Below are 22,914 nucleotides of genomic sequence, written 5' to 3'. Positions count from 1 at the left end.
CATCTACAAGGCACAAGTCAGGAGTGTGATGGAATACTCTCCACTTGCCTGGATGAGTGCAGCTCAACAACACTCAAGAAGCTCGACACCATCCAGGACAAAGCAGCCCGCTTGATTGGCACCCCTCCACCACCCTAAACATTCACTCCCTCCACCACCGGCGCACAGTGGTTGCAGTTTGTGCCATCCACAGGGTGCACTGCAGCAACTCGCCACGGCTTCTTCGACAGCACCTCCCAAACCCGCAACCTCTATCACCTAGAAGGACAAGGGTAGCAGGCACATGCGAACAACACCACCTGCACATTCCCCTCCAAGTCACACACCATCCCAACTTGGAAATATATCGCCGTTCCTTCATCGTCGCTGGGTCAAAATCCTGGAACTCCCTACCTAACAGCACTATGGGAGAACCTTCATCACATGGACTGCAGTGGTTCAAGAAGGCAGCTCACCACCACCTTCTCAAGGGCAATTAGGGATGGGCAATAAGTGCTGGCCTGCCAGCGACGCCCACATCCCATGAACGAATTACAAAAAAAACAGAAGTAGTTTAACTTATAGGGTCAGAGATCTATCAAGTGGCATTGTACAAAGGACACGTGAGCAATGATTACCAGTCTGATTGTTTTAGACTTTATACATTTATGTTGCTAACTTGAATGAAAACATTAAATGCGGGGGAAAGAGGGGGGATTGCAAAGTTGCAGGTAGTCTGTCTGTGATTTTCTGTCCATCAATTTTTGATGGCTGGAAAGTGTGGGCAGCATGTCTTTCCGATCCCCACCAGCTTTCCCTAACCAGCTGCCTCTGAGTCCCCACTAGAGGTATGGATCTCACAAAAATGTATCCCGATGTGTCCAGAATTGTTACAATTTACCTAAGAAAATCACAACAATTCAACCGACATCTGTGAATAGAATGGACATTCGACGTTTTGGGTGCGCACCCTTCATCAGAACTTAAAAATAGGGGATGGTCAGCCATATTAATAGGATTAATAGAAAAGGGGGTGGGGGAATGATTTATACATATGATTTATTCCTATTTTAAAAAAAGCAAACAAATAGAGAGGGAAATTACTTTTTTGAACCTTGATTTGGAAACAAGTGATTAAGTTTTGACTTCATTTATTGTGGAATATATAATGAGATATATTATCAAATTTGTACAGTATGTAATTCAATTCTTATAAAACATCTGTTGTTAGAGGAATCTAGAAAGTGCATTGGATGTGCTTGTGAATCAGTAGATTGTGATGAAAAAGGAGCAGTTACTAGGTTGCCAAAGAGCAAATAAACGGTTTATTAAAATTGAAACCATGTTTAAGGAACCAGAGTAAAATAAAATGGGCTATTTGAAGTCAGCAGAGATAGAAGACTTTCATCCAATTAGTCTATGTTAACCCTCTTTCCAAAAACCTCTCCATTTTCCTTGATCATTATTTTTCTTTTAGGACATAGATCACAGTGATCCACATAGATGGTGCGAGTACATCATGTACCGTGGACTAATAAGGTTAGTTGCAATACTTTGGCATATTTGCCTTGGGCAGTTATCTGCTAAGAGTGAAGAATAAGTACTTTGCTCGTGGATCTATGGTGGTACGTATAATTTCTAAAAATAGTGACACAACAATCTACCTGGAGTACTGAGAGTGTATCTGTAGCATATCTTGTCAGTATTCAGTCTGGCTAGCTGCAGCTGCATTTCCATCCAGAAGAGAAATTTACCAGTTGCTAGGAGCGAACTGGCAAAATACATTGCTGAATTGTTCAAAATCACATCCAAAACATTTTGTGCAGATGAGTTCATGCTCCATACTATTTCTGAATGACATTTACGAATGTTTAAGAATTATTTATATATTAACCAGTGAGTCAGGATTCTGTGACAATAGAAAGCTGTCTGTTTGCAGCACATGTATGGAAATTGCTCAAGTCCTTTCCCCATACTATCCCAAAATAATGTTTTGTTCCAATTCAAATTCTGTTTTCCTTAAGTGTCTGTGAAATTGCAATGAAGGGGATAGGGGATATGTTGTAAAATTCAGCACACTTACACTGTTCTCATATATTCCTTTTCTGCCCGTAATTTACTTGGAGATGTTCTTATTTCGCTGCCCTAACTTTGGCAAAAGTGTAACAGAAACCCCGTTTTTTTTTCCCCAACACACTCCCAGCAAAATTACACTGGTGGAGTTGGGGCAGCTCCAAGGAAATTCCAAGCCTAGTTTCTATTCAAATAAAAGTTGGTGTTAGATCTGTGCAAGTGGCTGCTGGAGGTTGATAAGGAGACTTCGGAGCAAGTCAGTTACAATTCATTTTTTTAAAATTGGCTACATCGTCGGGAGGTGGGTGGGGAAGTAGAAGAACCACCATGAATGAAATGCTGGAACATGCCCGCCCTGCTGCTGTTCCTGGATGCAGAAGAAACCTTCCACCGGGAAGAATGGAGCTGCCCTCTGCCATGCTTGAGCAAATAGCATTTAGGGACACTTTCAGAAGATGAGGGTCAAATTTTCCAGTCTAACCATTCATCCTTTGTATGCTTTAGTGGCTATATCTCTTCTGCAGTCCCTCTCCAGCAAGTGACCAGGCAGGGATGGTCCTTATCCCCCCACTTCCTATTTTCCCTATCCATAGTATCCGTAGTTACAGCCACATGAACTAACCCTCACATCCATGGGCTATAGAGCATAAAATATTCCCCTATGCAGATGACATCCTGCTTTATATCAACCACCCCAACACTTTCCTCCCTAGCATAGAATCTCACAACACAGGAGCTCATTTGGCTATCCATCTAATGATAAATCCCCTCAAACTACCACTTGCCTGTGTAACTGCTGCATTTTGCGATTTCCCTCCCTCTCTTTCGGTCCTTGTCTGCATCATAGGTAACCAACACTATGTACTATACTTGCATTGGAGACAGTTCAGAGAAGGCTTTGGGTTGATTCCGGGTATGGAAGGGTTGTCTTATCCAGTCGTGAATGGTGGTGGACAATTAAACAACTAACGGGAGGAGGAGGCTCTAAATATCCCCATCCTCAATGATGGCAGAGTCCAGCACATGAGTGCAAAAGACAAGGCTGAAGCATTTGCAACCATTTTCAGCCAGAAGTGCCGAGTGGAAGATCCATCTCTGCCTCCTCCCGATATGCCCACCATCACAGAAGCCAGTCTTCAGCCAATTCGATTCACTCCACGTGATATCAAGAAACGGCTGAGTGCCCTGGATACAGCAAAGGCTAAGGGCCCCGACAACATCCCGGCTGTAGTGCTGAAGACTTGTGCTCCAGAACTAGCTGCGCCTCTAGCCAAACTGTTCCAGTACAGCTACAACACTGGCATCTACCCGACAATGTGGAAAATTGCCCAGGTATGTCCTGTCCTCAAAAAGTAGGACAAATCCAATCCGGCCAATTACCACCCCATCAGTCTACTCTCAATCATCAGCAAAGTGATAGAAGGTGTCGTCGACAGCGCTATCAAGCGGCACTTACTCACCAATAACCTGCTCACCGATGCTCAGTTTGGGTTCCGCCAGGACCAGTCGGCTCCCGACCTCTTTACAGCCTTGGTTCAAACGTGGACAAAAGAGCTGAATTCCAGAGGTGAGGTGAGAGTGACTGCCCTTGACATCAAGGCAGCATTTGACCGAGTGTGGCACCAAGGAGCCCTAGTAAAATTGAAGTCAATGAGAATCAGGGGGAAAACTCTCCAGTGGCTGGAGTCATACCTAGCACAAAGGAAGATGGTAGTGGTTGTTGGAGGCCAATCATCTCAGCCCCAGGGCATTGCTGCAGGAGTTCCTCAGGGCAGTGTCCTAGGCCCAACCATCTTCAGCTGCTTCATCAATGACCTTCCCTCCACCATAAGGTCAGAAATGGAGATGTTCGCTGATGATTGCACAGTGTTCAGTTCCATTCGCAACCCCTCAAATAATGAAGCAGTCCGAGCTAGCATACAGCAAGACCTGGACAACATTCAGGCTTGGACTGATCAGTGGTAAGTAACATTCGCGCCAGACAAGTACCAGGCAATGACTGTCTCCAACAAGAGAGTGTCTAACCACCTCCCGTTGACATTCAACAGCATTACCATCGCTGAATCCCCCACCAACATCATCCTGGGGGTCACCATTGACCAGAAACTTAACTGGACCAGCCATATCAATACTGTGGCTACAAGAACAGGTCAGAGGCTGGGTATTCTGCGGCAAGTGACTCACCTCCTGACTCCCCAAAGCCTTTCCACCATCTACAAGGCACAAGTCAGGTGTGTGATGGAATACTCTCCACTTGCCTGGATGAATGCAGCTCCAACAACACTCAAGAAGCTCGACACCATCCAGGACAAAGCAGCCCGCTTGATTGGCACTCCATCCACCACCCTAAACATTCACTCCCTTCACCACCGGCGCACAGTGGCTGTAGTGTGTACCATCCACAGGATGCACGGCAGAAACTCACCAAGGCTTCTTCAACAGCACCTCCCAAACCCACGACCTCTACCACATACAAGGACAAGAGCTGCAGGCACATGGGAACAACACTACCTGCACGTTCCCCTCCAAGTCACACACCATCCCGACTTGGAAATATATCGCCGTTCCTTCATAGTCACTGGGTCAAAATCCTGGAACTCCCTACCTAACAGCACTGTGGGAGAACCTTCACTACACGGACTGCAGCGGTTTAAGGTGGCTCACCACCACCATCTCAAGAGCAATTAGGGATGGGCAATAAATGCTGGCCTTGCCAGCAATGCCCACATCCCATGAACAAATTAGAAAAAAGAGCAAAGATTGAACTGGTTGGGTCTATACTGATTGGAGTTTAGAGGAATGAGAGGCGATCTTATTGAAACATATGTTACCCCTCATGGGGGAATCTAAAACTAGGGGGCATAGTCTCAGAATAAGGGGTCGTCTATTTATGACGGAAATTAGGAGGAATTTCTTCTCCCAGAGGGTCGTGAATCTTTGGAATTCTTTACCCCAAAAAGCTGTGGAGGCTGAGTCATTAATTACATTCAAGGCTGAGTTAAGACACATTTTTGATCAAGGGAGTCAAAGGATATGGGGAAAAGGTAAGAAAGTGGAGTTGAGGTAAAAATCAGATCAGCCATGATCTCATTAAATGGCGGAGCAGGCTCGAAGGGCCAAATTGCCTACGCCTATCTCTTATGGTCTTAATGTGGTTATACGATTTGGACAATTTCAGATCCCCAGAAGCTTGCTGCACTGCCTCTACCAGAGCCCTCCTTTTTTCCCAGCAGATGGTCATCCACATCTCTTCCTCTGTAGCTTGCAGTACACCTACCCTTTCTCCCGTCCTTGTGCAGAATGTCTCCAATTGTTTCTCCAGCTTAGTAATTTTGAGCTGTAGGAAGTCATCCTGGAAACACTTCTTGAAACTGTAATAAAAACAGAAAATGCAAGAAGAAACCACCGCTGGCCCTTCAGCATCCGTGAAGAGAAAAAACAGGTTAACAACCTTGAAGGGTTTTGCACCCAAAATGTTAACTTGTCTTTTCTGTTTACAGATGCTGACTGTATTTTTCTTGCATTTTCTGTTTTTATTTCAGATTTCCAGCACTTGCATTTAAATTCATGATTTTTGAACAACACTGGCTTTCATGTCCTGTCACACTAAATGGGCTCAGAAACTTAAAGTAGCTTCAAGCCAACTACTTTTTTTTAAAATTTCAAAATATACTTTATTCCATAAAATTTAAAAGATACATATGGTTTACACACAGTTCAAATAAAGGGCACAAAATGCAGCACAGCAGTTCAAAGCAATGCAGTACAGATCGTATACACTATGATCTTATTGTTACAATTTTTAAAACACAGTACATATTTTCTAATACATTGTGTAATACAGGGTGGGGTGACTTTATACAGTGGCCTTTCCCCATAGAGCCTTTGCGTATGTCGCACCTCGCTTCAGTGCGTCCCGCAGCACATACTCCTTGACCTTCGAGTGTGCCAGTCGGACACTCCTTCAGCTGGAAGACCAGCATGTTTTGGGCTGACCAAAGGGCCTCCTTCACCAAGTTGATGGTCTTCCAGTCACAAGTGATATTTGTCTTGATGTGCGTCGTGGAGAACAGCCCATAGAGCAGTGTTCTGTGTTACTGAGCTGTTGGGGATGAACTGGGACAGATACCAACGCAACTCTCTCCATACCCTCTGTGCAAAGGGGCAGCCCATCAGGAGTAAGCGACGTTCTCCTCTCCGCCAGAGTGTCAAGGGCAGCTCGTGGTAGCGCTGAGATTCCGTGCATGTTGGAAGGACCATGGGAGGGCCTTTTTCACCACCATCCAGGTGCCTGTTAGTCAATTCCGGCGATGAGACGTTCTGCCAATGGCATCGACCGTCTGGTTGGGGAAAAAACCGATGGAGTCCACCCTCTCAGTTCCTTGCAGGACTCTTACAACGTTTCCTGTTGACCACTGTCTGATGGTCTTATGGTCGAAGGGGTTCCTCCTCAGGAACTTCTCCACCTGGGACAGGTTGGGGGCGGTCCAGGTGGACGGGACGCCCTGTGCCTGCTCAGCCAGCGTAGCTATACCCAGCATTCTCAGTGTGTTGGACAAGTGGAAACTCAGCATGTAGTGACACTTGGTGTTTACGTATTGGGGGTCTACACACATCCTGAGGTAGCCACACATAAAGGTGGCCATCAGGATCAGAATGAAATTGGGGATGCTCTTCCCCGCCCCCTTTGTCTGGTGGCTTGTATGTGGTGGCCTTGCAAATGCATTCTACCTCGGACCTCCAGACAAAGTGGAAGATAGCTTGGGTGACTGTGGCGGTGGAGTAGTGGGGAATGGGCCAGACCCTAGCCACGTAGAGCAACACCATGAGTACCTCAGACCTTATAATCAGATTCCTGCCGTTTATGGAAAGGGATCGCCCACCCACATTCCAAGCTTCTGTTTGGGCTTGGCGATCCACTCCTCCCAGCTCTTTGTGCAGGCCAGGGGGCCCCCGAACCAGGTCCCAAGCACCTTCAGGTAGTCAGAAGGGGACAAAGAACTGGGTCTCCCACCTGTCAAAGAACGTGGCCTCGCTTTTACTTTGGTTGACTCTGGCCCGAGGCCAGCTCGAAACTGTCGCAGGTGGCCATCAATGTGTGGACTTACTGCTGATCAGGGCAGGGAGGCCTTAATCGGAGAGCCTCCGCTCCCTGGGATCGTCACCCCTCGATACCTTCCTGATGGATGCGGCAAATGGCTTGATACAACATAGGAACAAGACCATGGTGAGAGTCATAGAGAGAGAGAGAGATTATACAGCACGGATAGAGGCCCTTCGGCCCATCGTGTCCGCGCCGGCCATCAGCCCTGTCTACTCTAATCCCATATTCCAGCATTTGGTCCGTAGCCTTGTATGCTATGGCATTTCAAGTGCTCATCCAAATGCTTCTTGAATGTTGTGAGGGTTCCTGCCTCCACAACCCTTTCAGACAGTGAGTTCCAGACTCCAACCACCCTCTGGGTGAAAAAGTTCTCTCTCAAATCCCCTCTAAACCTCCCGCCTTTTACCTTGAATCTATGTCCCCTTGTTATAGAACCCTCAACGAAGGACAGCCCTGCCTGACTCGAGATCTGATTGGAAAGCTCTCTGACTCTCACCCGTTGATTAGGACTGCGCTACGGACGTCCGCGTAGAGCAGTCGGATCCAATCACTGATTCCCTCCCCAAAACCCATTTTGGAGAGCATGTCCATCATTTACGTGTGGGATAGATATTCTGTCAAAGGCCTTCTCCTGGTCCAGGCTGATGAGGCAGGTGTTCACCCTCCCCCACCCCCGTACTGCACATAGGTGATCGTTTTCCTGAGCTGCGCAAGGCCATCAGAGATTTTACAGTACAGGTCTGATCCGGGTGGATCACCCGCTCTAGAGCAGACTTGAGCCTGTTGGCTATGGTCTTAGACAGAATCTTGTAGTTGACATTTAGCATGGAAATTTTTGATTTCTTCCCTCATCCAGTTGTAGATGAGGGTGATGATGCCTTTCTTCATGGACTCTGACATGCTGCCTGTCAGAAGCATACTCCCATACACTTCCAGTAGGTCTGGGCCTATCCGGTCCCACAGAGCCGAGTACAACTCGACTGGTAAGCTGTCGCTTGCCTCAATCTGTCTGTTGGCCCTACGATCTGATGTGTTTGTTTATGTTCCTGCAATCTCAGAGGGTTGGTACTGATGCTAATGTGCATCCCACCATAAAAGGCTTTCTGGGGATGGGGGGTGGAGGGAGAAGAGTGTTAGGCTGTATTGCTGACTGTGATGAATGGCCCACGAATGGGACACACATAAGCCGACTGGAACACTGGAGAAAATGAGAAAAGTCACAGGAAGTCATCAAGATGAGGCGGGAGGCGGGGGGAGGGGGGGGTGGGTGGCGGTGGAGGGTGAAAAGGGAAAGACTAAAGCTTGTCAGCAGTAAATTTCAGGAGGGAGCAGCTGCACCAGAAGCTGGTAGGGTGGGGTGGGCCTGAGATATTGGCAGTAGTTACTGGAAAGGGAGGAAGAGGGGAAGGGAGTTCAGGGCTGAGATCTCGGTGGAGGCAACTACAGAGGCCAGCGGATTCGGATGGTAGGTGAAGCGAGGGCCATGAACTATGGACTCAGTGGGGTGGCCGGGAACAAGGACACACAGGGCAGTGAGGAACAGCAGCCAGCTATGAGTGGGGGGGGGGGGTCCCAGAAACTTGCAATTGGACAAAATATTAATAAATTTAAATTTGCCTACTTGCTTCCCTTGTACCAACATGGCTAATGACTGACAACAAAGGCTGAGACAGGCTACTCCACAGTGACACATGGTGACCTGAGCCTGAAACTGCATGCAGACTAAACAGTTCTTTTTACTATGAACTGTCAATCTACTATAGCAGTTATTGTTTTAACAGCTAATGTTACATGACCTTTAACATTGCGAACCCCTATCGCAGTGTCACCTATAGGTATTACAACAGTGACACTTTTAAAAATGAGTTTTCCCACTGACAAAGCTCAACATTGGAACTTTCAATGTATTTTGAGATAGGATGTTGTGACCCACTCAGCATTCTTCAGTATATAATAGATGTAAACACTAGCAACTTATTGGGAAAGGGGTGGATAAGAGGGACATCTAATCCTTATGCAACTTCAGTAACAGTACTAACAATCAAACTGAGGCTGTAATAGTGTGAAAAATCCCACTCAAAACAAACAAAAACTTAAACTATTCCAGCTGTGTATCTCTAGCTGCTGCAGGCTCTCCTGCTGCACTGTCATTCTGCTGGTATCAAAAATCAAATCTGCCAGCTTCTAGTTGCAGACTCTACCACTACTGCTCCTGCTGGCTTTCCCACTCCTGCTACCAATTCCTTTCCTGTTCCTGGTGGCTCTACCACTTCCTGTGTCTACTGTCAGTTTCTCTCGTTGGCTCCCTTAATGATTCCACGGCCCTTGCTCCCATAATCTGGAGAATCGGACTGTTCCGCCTTATTCTGGTGGCTGTAGGACGGGTGGCTTTTAGAGGCTGGTTGGTGATGAATGGGTGGCTAGCTGGCTTCTAGTGGCTGTGGGCTGACAGGACCCTGATGCCTGGCTTCTAAGGGTTGGATAACTTCTTGTAGCATGTTGCTGGCTGGCTTTTGGTGGTGGATTTGTTGCTAGCTTTCTTTCTGATGGTAGATGGCTCCTCGTGACAAGCTAGTTTCTAGGGTTGACAGCTGGTGAGTGGCTGGCTTCCAGTGATTGGGTGGCTGATGGAGGTCGCTGGGTGGTTTCTGATGGCTATCTGCGAGTTGGTGGGTTGGCAAGCCATCCTTCTCTATATAACTCAGCTACTCACTGGATAAAGTCACTGAACAATCAGTGGAGTCTTTTTTATGTGTTTAAATTGTATGGTGTGGTATGACATGCACAAAAAATGGTCTGCTGCAAAATGCACTAAATAAAGTGTCAAAAATCAACATTTTCTGGGGAAGTACTTGTGCATAGTAAAATGGTCAAAGATTTTGGCCATTTATCCCTGATTTCCAAGCTTGCAGGTTGACCAACAGTTAAACTGCCTGCCAACACACATTATCCAGGCTCACACATGAAGATTAGCTATTTGGACAAGATGCTGGAGGACTGTTGTTGATTGTGGAACAGAACTAAAGAACAAGTCACTACCTTCAGGGCAGGAGGGGAAAATGAGGGGTGGGGGGAGGGAAAGGTAAAGACCAAATATTATAAAATATCAGGCAGTAATTGTATCTTGCACTTTTGCTGACATTCATCAACTACTAAAACAAAAGCTTGAGTAGATTGACATTATCAGAAACATTTAATTGAACTATTGCCTTGTAACTCACTATCAGCCAACTACTATCCAATCTATTTACAAGATCACGAGATAAATACAGATGAGAGAGACCATCCATCCAGAATGAAGAAATACTTACATTCCCCTATCACGTATCAACTGTTTCCTGAATGGGTCTAAGGATTTTGCCTTCACTATCCTACCTGAAAGTATTGATCACTTGAAGACGACCTTCCTGACATCTGTCCTAAATTTTCCTTTACTAGTTTTAACCTGTGTCTAAGGACTTTAAGTTAGCTTTTATTGCAGATTTAAAAACTGGGGTTTTTTTTTTAAGTTTTTAATTATAGCATCAAAAACAGAGAAATTTAGGGTCCAAAAACAGGGTAAGTTCAGTAACAATCAATTTTTTTATTTTGACCATCACCAAGATGTTGTATAAAAGGGGATTAAGTGTTCTTCAATGTAATACAAGATTTCATGATAAAATAGCATCAAGAAATGTTAGCAGTAAAATACATTTATAGTATTTGTGTACAGAATTTGTGTTGCAAAATGTTGACTGCTGAAATATATATTTAAGGTAACACATCACCACCATTGCATCGTGAAACACAAATACTTTTAAAGCCTGACAAAAGTTTAATTTATCTGTCTGCTATGGATACTATATTGTGACTATTGTATGCAATGTATACATTTTGTTAATAATGCAGTTTTAGTCATTATCAAGGCTCTTCATTTTTGGTTCAGAGCTTATCATCATTCCATGGTATAAAAGCTCTTAATGGACATGCATCTTAATGCACATTTTTATTCCTTTCTTGCTTCATCTCCATTTTAAGTGATAAATGCACTAACTTTGCTTAAATGAGCCTCTTGGAAATTTATCGGTGGTGCACTTCAAATTGATGCTTGGATGGCCAGTAATCAAAATGTTGCCTATTATGTGTGTGAGCCTTTTGTCACAATGCCTCTTTGAATACTGCCTTCATATTCCTTTTGGCACCAGTTAGGTGTGGTAAGTGTGAGGCAGAACTTAAAACACTCTCTCAAACTCTAAGTGCATAAAGAACTTACCTCAAGTTATCTTCCTTCCAGAATTTGGCACTGAAAGTTTGAATCCCAGGATGTGCGTGCATCATGTTAGTGACAGGATTTCCATTGCTTAACTGTCAAAATATGTCAATACTACATATTCTATGCTGTCAAGATCAGCATAAACTATTTCTCCACATACTATCAGACACAGTAAAATTGGAAAACTACAAGGAATCATGTAATAATTCTTAATTTTCTGAACAATTTTTTAAAAAACTTGTAAAAGGCTAAAATGGATAATAATGGAAGTGATTCAGTTGGGCTTTCTGTTAATGAAGGATCCATAATTAATTTTGATATCCAAGTTTATGCTTTAGCAAAGAGTTGGCAGATTTGTTTTCTCTCCCTAACTTGAGGCCAGTTGTAGTACCCCTTCAGTTGAAAACAGCTAAAGCAACACAAACTGGGGTTTCATGTTTTTAAGAATAAACCTCTACTACACTTGTTATTTCAACTCATCTTGTCTAACGAGACACCTGCTGTACTATGTACAAATATTGTCTGTTAAGCCAGTAGTAAATATTTACCTTTGTTTTAGGTTGGGCTATGCCCGCATTTCTCATGGTGGTCTGAGTGATACAGAAATCCAGTTGGCGAGATTTCAGATTCCTGATGACCAAAATCACTATGAAGATAATGATAAGGTTGAAACGGATATTAAAGAAGTGCCAGAAGAAATTCACTTTAACCCCAGGTTAGTAACAGGGAAAGTTGCCATCAGTTGTAGGCCACATTGATAAATAAATATGCCAGATGGTATTCAGCATTGAAAATTCTAAAACAAATTCACCTCATAGGAACCATACAAAAATGACAAAGGAAAAGACCAGCTGATTCATTGAGCCTGTCCCATACAGTCATGTTGCAACTTAGCATCATGGCCCCCAGTGGCATTTAATCTCCTGAGTACAGGAGATTCACTCCACATGATAGCAAGAAACAGCTGAGTGCACTGGATACCACAAAGGCTATGGGCCCCGACAACATCCCAGCTGTAGTGCTGAAGATTGTGCTCCAGAACTAGCCATGCCTCTAGCCAAACGGTTCCAATACAGCTATAACACTGGCATCTACTCGACAATGTGGAAAATTGCCCAGGTATGTCTTGTCCACAAAAGGCAGGACAAATCCAATCCGGCCAATTACCGCCCCATCATCTACTCTCAATCACCAGCAAAGTGATGGAAGGTGTCGTTGACAGTACTATCAAGTGGCACTTACTCACCAATAACCTGCTCACCAATGCTCAGTTTGGGTTCCGCCAGGACCAGTGGGCTCCAGACCTCATTACAGCCTTGGTTCAAACATAGACAAAAGAGCTGAATTCCAGAGGTGAGGTGAGAGTGACTGCCCTTGACACCAAGGCAGCATTTGACAGAGTGTGGCACCAAGGAGCCCTGGTAAAATTGAAGTCAAAGGGAATCGGGGAAAACTCTCCAATGGCTAGAATCATACCTAGCACAAAGGAAGATGGTAGTGGTGTTGGAGGCCAATCATCTCAGGCCCAGGACATTGCTGCAGGAGTTCCTCAGGGCAGTGTCCTAGGCCCAACCATCTTCAGCTGCTTCATCAATGACCTTCCCTCCATCAGGAGGTCAGAAATGGGGATGTTCACTAATGATTGCAGTGTTCAGTTTCATTCGCAACCCCTCAAATAATGAAGAGTCCGTGCCCGCATGCAGCAAGACCCAGACAACATCCAGGTTTGGGCTGATAAGTGCCAGGCAATGACCATCTCCAACAAGATAGAGTCTAACCACCTCCCCTTGACATTCAATGGTATTATCATCGCCAAATCCCCCATCATCAATATCCTGGGGGTCACCATTGACCAGAAACTTAACTGGACCAACCACATAAATACTGCGGCTACAAGAGCAGGTCAGTGGCTGGGTATTCTGCGGCGAGTGACTCACCTCCTGACTCCCCAAAGCCTTTCCACCATCTACAAGGCACAAGTCAGGAGTGTGATGGCATACTCTCCACTTGCCTGGATGAGTGCAGCTCCAACAACACTCAAGAAACTCAACGCCGTCCAGGACAAAACAGCCCGCTTGATTGGCATCCTATCCGCCACCCTAAACATTCACTCCCTTCACCACTGGCGCACCGTAGCTGCAGTGTGTACCATCCACAGGATGCACTGCAGCAACTCGCCAAGGCTTCTTCGACAGCACCTCCCAAACCCACGACCTCTACCACATACAAGGACAAGGGCAGCAGGCACATGGGAACAACACCATCTGCACGTTCCCCTCCAAGTCACACACCATCCCGACTTGGAAATATATCGCCGTTCCTTCATCGTCGCTGGGTCAAAATCCTGGAACTCCCTACCTAACAGCACTGTGGGAGAACCATCACCACACGGACTGCAGCAGTTCAAGAAGGCGGCTCACCACCACCTTCTCAAGGGTAATTAAGGATGGGCAATAAATGCTGGCCTTGCCAGCGACGCCCACATCCCATGGACGAATAAAAAAAAACCTTAGCTTGGTTCAAAGAAAAAGAATTCTGGGAAATTCCTTTCCAATTCCCAAAGGCAATCAAAACAAGTGCCAGGAGATACAGTGACCATGAGGTACATCATCTAACATCTCGCTTACCTTTAGTACACAGTGATATCAGCTTCAGCCAGGGCCTCATCCAGCTGCCTTTGGAATGTTAGCCTCAAACTGTAGGAATTGGTGCAAGTCCCAGGCAGCAAACATTATTCAAAGAACTTGGATACAAAATCTCATTATATAATACATGTAGTATAAAATATAGGTAGGAGTAGAGTAGTTCAGAAGGCATCACCAGCTTACCTTAGGCACCTTTTATGTATTAAAACATTCCAAGGTGCTTTGTGTCAGCAGTGGTCAATGGACTGATGGTAGGAGAGCAGTTAGGGGAGATGTCTGAAAGATAACTTTCAAAGAGGCTTTTGAAGGAGGGCAGACATAGCAAGGTGGAGAGTTTTACAGAGGGATTTCTAATGTACAGGTGGCTGAAGTTATCTTCCACTGATGATGGAAAGAAACATTAATAGTCATCTACATGTACCTAGCAAGAATTCTACTTTATATATTTCACCAGTGTGAACTCACACCTGCCACTTTTATGCAGATTGGCAAAAGATCACTTGCTCTGGTGCATAAACATTCACAGCTTCATGGCTTTGATTCATGCAATGGTATTATAGTAACATTTTATGAACTTCATTAGTGAAGTGATCAGTAAGTGTTTTATCACACACACCAATGCTTATGTACTACAAGTCATACTGCAGTAATATAGATTTTTATTTCACTACAGTATTCAGTAAAATAACATAGTATTAACTCAAAGATATAGGATGCACTTAAGTGGAAAAAAAAATCAATTTAAAGTGGGTATGCAACTTATATGCAAGCTAATTATTTTTATTCCAGCATATTAAGGTATATCAGAGTATATTTTGAAACTTCAGACATGTCCCATCTTGCACTTAGTTTTAATTGGCAAAATCCCAAGAAGCACTTCAGGAGCAAGAACTGTTAATGTACCTTTTCTGCATTACAGTTGAATTTTTCACTTAATTGCAACGGATCATTTGTCCATTAAGTACTATATAAAATGCACAGTAGACCAGGAAAAAGTAGTATATGATAAAACTTTCATGTAATCTATAAATGCATCAAATCCTTGTTGCTACAATTGAAGTAAAATCATAACAGATCCATCATCACTTAGAATATACAAATATCTTTTATAGGAACATAGAGGCCAATTTTCTTGATCTTTGCCCCTAGGGAACACCCATTTTATCAGGTGCAAAGGCCAGGAAAAAGGGACAGACACCTGTTTTGAGACATCTCAGCCTCCTTTATGTCATATGATTTAAGGAACCTCGCCTGGGTGGGGAGCTGTGGTCTGCTGTGGGGGTCTTGGGGACAGGCTGAAGACAAGCAGATGATTGTTCTCTTCACTTTTTGTGTTCTGATGCCATCAGGGCTTTCTGGCTGCCGATCTGTATCAGTAGTCAGAAAGTCCCAATCTCAAGAGGTCCAATACACAATTGCAGCCTCAAATGTGCATCCATTTTTAATGTGCAAGGCCCAGCCAGTAGGTGAGCATGCATTGGGGATGCTCCTGTGCCATATTAATGACTGAGGATAGGAAATTACATTGTTCCTGGGCCTGGGCAGGAGCAGTATACTGAAAGTTCACTATTCTTGTCCAATAGGGGGAGGGAAATTGGCCCCTTAACATTTGCATCATTATTTTCTTTTACAAGTAGCAGCAACTAATAATGAATAATTGCTCCGATTCAATTTCATAGCTGTACATATTGAAGTAGTGGGAACTCATGTTTTTTTTAAATAAGGAAGTTTGCTTTCTACACAGGATTGTTTTATGATTAGATCTTGTTTTTGCTTTTTTTTCTTTGCTCAGTCTTCTCACTAGCTGATGACAGACCTGGCTAAACTATTTAACCCTTTCAGCACTGACTTGTCCATAAATATGCACATTTTTTTCCATCCCTCATGGTTCCCCAGAGCAACTTTAGATTTAATTTTCAGCCTTAATAGTTACAAGATTAATAGTTGAAGGCTCATAAATATCATAGTAGGTACAGAACAGGAGAAGGCCATTTGGCCCATCATGCCTGTGCTAACTCTTTGAAAGAGCTATCCCAATTAGTCCCACTCCCCTGCTCTTTCTCCATAGCCTTGTAATTTTTTTCCCTTCAAGTATTTATCTAAATTCCCTTTTGAAAGTTATTATTGAATCTGCTTCCACCACATTTTCAGGCAGTACATTCCAGATCATTACAACTCACTGCTTAAAAAAGTGTTTTCTGGCTCTTTTGCCAATCACCTTAAATCTGTGTCCTCTGGTTACTGACCCTTCTGCCACTGGAAACAGTTTCTCCTTATTTACTCTGTCAAAACCGTTCATGAATTTGAACACCTTTATCAGATCTCCCCTTAACCTTCTCTGTTCTGAGAACAACCCTTCCTTCTCCAGTCTTTCCACATAACTGAAGTCCCTCATCCCTGGTACCATTCTAGTAAATCTCTTCTGCACCCTCTCGAAGGCCTTGATATCCTTCTGCAAGTGTGGCGCCTAGAATTGAACACACTACTCTTTAAAATACTGGTTAGGCCTCAGCTGAAGGTTTAGCATAACTTCCTTGCTTTTGTACTCTATGCCTCTATTAATAAAGCCCAGGATCCCAAATGCTGATTTAACAGCCTTCTCAACTTGTCCTGCCACCTTCAAAGATTTGTGTTTGTGCACCCCCAGGTGTCTCTGTTCCTGTGCCCCTTTTAAAATTGTGCCATTTAGTTTTGTTATTGCCTCTCCTCATTCTTCCTACGAAAATGCATCACTTCACATTTCTCTGCGATAAATTTCATCTGCCATGTGTCTGCTCTTTTCACTAGTCTGTCTATGTCCTCCAGAAGTCTGTCACTATCCGCCACATTGTTTACTACATTTCCAAGTTACGTGTCATCTGCATACTTTGAAATTATACCCTCTATACCCAAGTCCAGGTCATTAAATAAATCAAAAAGAGCAGTGGTCCTAGTACTGACCCCTGGGGAACACCACTGTATACTTCCCTCTCGTCTGAGAAACAACCGTTTACCACTACTCCCTGCTTTCTGTCCCCTATCCAATTTTGCATCCACGCTGCCACAGTCCCTTTAATTTTGCTAACAAGTTAATTATGTGGTACTTTATCAAGTGCCTTTTGAAAGTCCATGTACACATCAACTGCACCACCCTCATCAAAGAACTCAATCAAGTTCGTCAAACACTATTTTCCTTTAACAAATCTGTGCTGACTTTCATTTATTAGCACATACTTTTCTAAGTGCCAATTAATTTTGTCCCGGATTATTGTCTCAAAGTTTCCCCTCCACTGATGTTAGGCTAACTGGTCTTTAATTGCTGAGTTTATCCCTCTCCCCTTTTTTGAATAGGGATGTAACATTTGCAACCCTCCAGTCCTCCGGCACCATTTCCATATCTAAGGAGGAGTGGAAGATTGTGGCCAGAGCCTCTGCAATTTCCATCTTTATTTCTTTCAGTAACCTAGGATGCATCCCATCTGGACCGGGTGACTTTTCTACTTTGAGTACTGCCAATCTTTTAAGTACCTCACCTTTATCTATTTTTATCCAATCCAATATCTCCACTACCTCCTCCTTTACTGTTACAATGGCAGCATCCTCTTCTCTATGCAAAGTATAGATGCGAAGTATTCATTTAGTACCTCAGCCATGTCCTCTGCCTCCACAAGATCTTTTTTGTCCTTAATCGGTCCCACCCTTCCTTTGACTACCCTTTTACTGTTTAGAAAAGACTTTTGGGATCCCTTTTGTTAGCCACTAATCTATTCTCAGACCCTCTCTTTGCTCCTCATTCCTTTTTTTTTTTTAAGATCTCCTCTGTATTTTCTGTATTCAATCTGATTCTCTACTGTATTATGAACCTTACATTGGTCATAAGCTTCCTTTTGCTGTTTCATTTTAATCTCTATATCTTTAGTCATCCAGGGAGCTCTAGCTTTGGATGCCCTTCTTTTCACCCTTGTGGGAATGTGTCTACTCTGTACCTGAACCAACTCCTCCTTGAAGGCCTTCTATTGTTCAAATACTGTTTTGCCTACCAATTTTTGATTCCAATCCACCTGGGCAAGATCCTTTTTTAATTCACTGAAATTAGCCCTCCTCCAGTTAAGCATTTTCATATTTGATTGTTCCTTGTCCTTTTCCATAACTATTCTAAACCTAATGATACTATGATCACTGTTCCCCAAATGCTCCCCCACTGAAATATGCTCCACCTGCCCCACTTCATTCCCCAGAACTAGATCCAGCACTGTTTCCAGCCCTCCCGCCTCTCCTTTCTTTCCTTCCCTATCTTTCCTAAGTACCTTGTAGCGAGGAATATTAAGTATCCAATCTTGCCCTTCTTTGAGCCCGGTCTCTGTTATTGCCACTATGTCATAGTCCCATGTGGCGACTTTAGCCTGCAGCTCACCAACCTTATTTACCACGCTACATGTGATTACGCACATGCACTCTAAACTCATCTTAGATTGCCTCGCACTTGCCCCCTGTCTGATCCCTCCTATTTCTGAATTATTCTTTACTCTAGTACTACTTGTCCCTTGCACCTTGTTTCTCCTGTCAAATTAATTTAACCCCTCCCTCACCACACTAGTCAACCTCCCCTCAAGGACATTAGTCCCAGCACTGTGGAGGTGCAACCCTCCCATCTTGAACTGATCCCTCCTGCCCCAAAACTGGTCCCAATGCCCCAGGAATCTGAAGCCCTCCCTCCTGCACCATTGCTCCAGCCTGTCTTATCCTACTATTCCTATACTCACTAGCACGTGGCACTGGGAGTAATCCAGAGATTACTACCTTTGAGGTCCTGCTTTTTAACTTCCTCCCTAGCTCCTGAAACTCTGACTGCAGGACCTCGACCCTTTTCCTTCCTATGTCATTGGTTCCCACATGGACCACGACTTCTGGCTGTTCCCCTTCCCCCCCTCAAAATGTTCTGCACCCTCTCAGTGACGTCTTTTACCCCGGCAGCAGGAAGACAATACATGCAGGTGGTCACATCAGTGGTTGCAGAAACGCCTGTCTATCCCCCTGACTCCCATCAAAACCCAGCGTCACTGACATCAGACTGGCAGGCGGGAGTCGGATGAGCATGGCAGAAAGATGCAGTCGGGGACCCATGGAAAGAACCGGGTTGGGTGGGGCGCCGAAGGATATCTTATGGAGCCCAGAGGTCCCTGTAGTCCCCCCTACCCCAGGAAATCTTTGAAAAATAAAAATATCTATCCTATATGGCCCTCTTCTGTATCAGGATTCTCTGGCAAGGCTGGCACCAGGTGCCAACCTCGCTGCTGCCAGTTAAAATGTAGTCGGGGTCTGAACTACATGCTCAAGTCTGTTAAAATGGCGTAAGCCGCACGTGGAGCGTGGTTCTGGTGAATGCCACGCTGCTGATAATTTAACTCTCCGCACGCCCTGTTCTCATCAAGCGAGGGGGGGTTAAAATCAGGGCTATCATTTTGGTGGCAGTGAGGGGGCAAGAGAGAGAGAGAGACGACATTTGACAAGCAGTCTTCAACTGAGTTAGTTTCTCAATATACAATCCTTAACACCAAATTTGTTGTCGGGTGTCAGCCTTAGCTTACTGGTAGCACACTCACATCTGAGTCAGAAGGTTATGGTTTCAAGCCCCATTGCAGAAACTTGAGCACATAATCTAGGCTGACATTACAGTGCAATACTGAGGGAGGTGCCATCTTTCGAATAAGATGTTAAACTGAGACCCTGCCTGCCCTTTCAGGTGGATGTAAAAGATCCCGTGGCACTATTTGAAGATGAGCAGTAGCGTTATCCCAGTGTCCTGAACAACATTTATCCCTCAACCAACATCACAAACAGATTACCTGGTCATTTATCACATTGCTGTTTGTGGGACCTTGCTGTGCACAATGTAGCTGCCATGTTTCCCCACATTAGAACAGTGACTACACTTCAAAAGTACTTAATTAGCTGTGAAGCAATTTAGGATGTCCTGTTCATTCGTTCTTTTTTCTAAAATACTGTATTTCATTAATAGTATTAGTATTTTCCTTCCTAGATTTGGATCCTTTATGATTGGACACAACTATGAACATATTCACCACTTTCACATGAACACACCAAAGTACTTCCTCCAGCATAATAAAAAAGAAAAAATTAAAGTGTATATATGATTGCAGAAATAGTAATATGCTTATATACATCCTGTCTGAAACATATATAGGGAGTATTACTTTATGTAAGGATAGTTGTATTACTGTTCATTAAGGATGCTGTTCTATGGTAAGAACATTAGAAAGCACGTAACAAGAAAAGGCCATTCAGCTCTATCATAGACTCTACACCATCTATTACTAAATTGTGCAAAACTGCAGAATACCAAGATAACCTTAAAATCTATAGTATTGATCCATCGCTGGTTGCTTTCCTTGGCATGACTTTTTCCGGGTCCCATCAATCTAGGATCTATTATGTTTTATACAACTTTCAGTTGTCTCCATCTGTACTTATTCTTATAACCCTCATCTGTTCCATGAGATACTCAACCAATTTTTTTTTAAACAAAAAAAAGGGCATTAATTGACACATCAATTACTTTGCTTGGCAGTCTATTCACCTTACAAAAAACAAAATTCACTCTAATTTCATATTCATACTACATCTAAACCAAATGCCACAATGCAAAGTGAATGCAGAAACGCACTTGAGTTGGTTTTGAATGATGGGCCATTGGCATGGGCTCGATGGGCTGAATGGCCTCATCCTGTGCTGTAACCATTCTATGGTGAGGGTTGAAACTCATCCTTAAATACAACACTGCAGTCATCAATTACATCAAGGATTCCTGCTCCTGACGTGGCCACCCTTACACCTTGGGTGGAAATGAATACATGAGTACATTGAGTGAAAATGGAATAAAGCTTGGCTGCAGATGAATCATTATTTAGCACAACTGTCTTCAATTATACCTACTGTTTAAGCATTGGGCAAGCCTGACTCCTGCAGCTGAAGAACATAGCGAGGGGTTCCCTGAAGGGAAGAAATTGATAAAAACTGGGGATAACAAACCTGCAAGTAACTTATAAAAAGAAAGATTCACTGTCCTTTTGTTAATTTTTAAATTTTCTCCCCATTCTTACCTCTGACTGCTTAGACAATTCACCATTTCCTGGTTGGCGTAGTGAACAGACAACCTATTTCCAGGCATCTGATAATGCTGTTCTTGATTCAGTGACTGGTTTAAAAGCAGTATTGACAGAAGGCTGGGAATAGGTTATCTGTTTGACCTTTTGGTTAAGGATGTGAAATATGGGAGAAAATAAATAAATATTTTTTAAAAGACAGGTAAATTTAACCTATCTTTTACTTTCACTAGGGTAAATTGTCTTCCAAATACCCTAAAACAATAGCCCATTCTGTAACTGATGGATTTACCTAGAGTTCTAATATAACATGTGTTGCTTATGGCTTCTTTACTGTGTTGGAGAACCCATAGAAAACACTCTCTACAATATGTCACTTTTTGTGTAGGTTCCCAAAGATGGTATTTGTGGAAAAGCATTTGGAAAATGCAGATAAAAAAGGATAGTGCTGCCTGGCTGAATGATAGTTATTTCAATTATAACAACAGGTCATAGGGAAAGATCTTTTGTGTTATGTTTAACAAAATTGTAAACTAGTTCTTTTCAAATCAGTATGCAGTTCTGTAATAACTAAGTAGTACATTTGGGGAAAAGTAATGAATATAATATTTCCATTCTGTTATCAGGGAAGTTCTTAATGAGGTAGAGAAACTGAGATCTAGAGAATATACACACTAACCTTCAAAACAGCATTGTCAGATGCCTGGAAATAGGTTGTCTGCTCACTACATCAATCAGGAAATGGTGAATTGTATAAGGATTGCAGGTAGAAAAAAATGGCTATTAGGATTGTGAATTTTATACATAGAAATATTGAATGCAAAGGCAAAGAGGTAAGAGATTGCTTAGTCACAATTGGAGTACTGGGTGTGGTTTTGCATACCTTATAGAAAGGATATTGGAACCATGCAGTGTAGATTTACTAGGATGATGCCAGGGAGGAGAGGGTGCAGTTATGAAAAAGTGTTTTTAAATTGTGGCTGCATTCACTGGAGCAGGTGTTCAAAATGTTGAGACGGTAAATAATGAAAGATTAGTAACACTGTTCAGTGAATTGGTAGTAAGGGGTGTAAAGTCAGAATTAGTACGGGAATAAAATGAGAGAAGGATTTTTTTTTAAGCAAAGGGCTAATAGAATATGGGATCCATTGATGTAAGTGGCTACTGAAGCAAAGTCAATTGTGACATTTAAGAGGAAATTAGATAAACACAAGAAAAATATTAAAAAATAAAGGGAAGGAGCAGGGAAGTGGGTTAAAGTGGATGGTTTTAGTGGGGTGCTAACATCAGCCTAAATGTGTTAGGCTGAATAGCCTTCTTATGTACTGAGATTTCGAAGATCTGCTATGCCTTTTAATAAAATTATTTGAAATTTATGATAGAATGAGTATTTTATTGTAACAAACTTTTCTTCTGCTTTCCAAAATGCACATAATCTACTATATTGTTTTAAATAATTGAGTATTGCATTTGTTTGTGGAAAGGAAGGGCATTATTGGTCACATGGACCAATCAAATGAGAGAACTGTTAGGTCGCTAGCTATATTTATGAAAGTTCATTCCATAATATTTAAATTTTAATTCAATCTATTTCTTTGTACTTTTGGTCCTTGATTTTATCTTAATTTACTATTTCAGTTTCATATACAATTTCCTCCTCCATTTTAAATTTACCGACTCAATTTGATGTACAATTTCTTCCCACCTCCCTTTTCTCCATGGCCCTGCTTCTGCTTTGATTCATACTTTTTGATTTTT

At 43.2% G+C, this 22,914-nt stretch overlaps 1 protein-coding gene across 1 annotated transcript in view; it reads left to right on the top strand.

The window, feature by feature from the left end:
- LOC137342237 (PGAP2-interacting protein-like) overlaps positions 1-22,532 on the top strand; it is a 77,638-nt gene extending 55,106 nt beyond the window's left edge. Inside the window, exons 14-16 of the mRNA XM_068006424.1 lie at positions 1,457-1,518; positions 11,968-12,123; positions 20,073-22,532. Coding sequence (XP_067862525.1) covers positions 1,457-1,518; positions 11,968-12,123; positions 20,073-20,187 — 333 coding nt within the window. The 3' untranslated portion in view covers positions 20,188-22,532. The remainder of the gene's footprint in view (positions 1-1,456; positions 1,519-11,967; positions 12,124-20,072) is intronic.
- The last annotated feature ends 382 nt before the right edge of the window (positions 22,533-22,914 follow it).

Source organism: Heptranchias perlo, chromosome 1 (assembly GCF_035084215.1).
Source record: "Heptranchias perlo isolate sHepPer1 chromosome 1, sHepPer1.hap1, whole genome shotgun sequence".
Classification (NCBI taxonomy): domain Eukaryota; kingdom Metazoa; phylum Chordata; class Chondrichthyes; order Hexanchiformes; family Hexanchidae; genus Heptranchias; species Heptranchias perlo.
The sequence above is the reverse complement of the archived record's forward strand: the minus strand, read 5'-3'. Positions and strand labels throughout refer to the sequence as shown.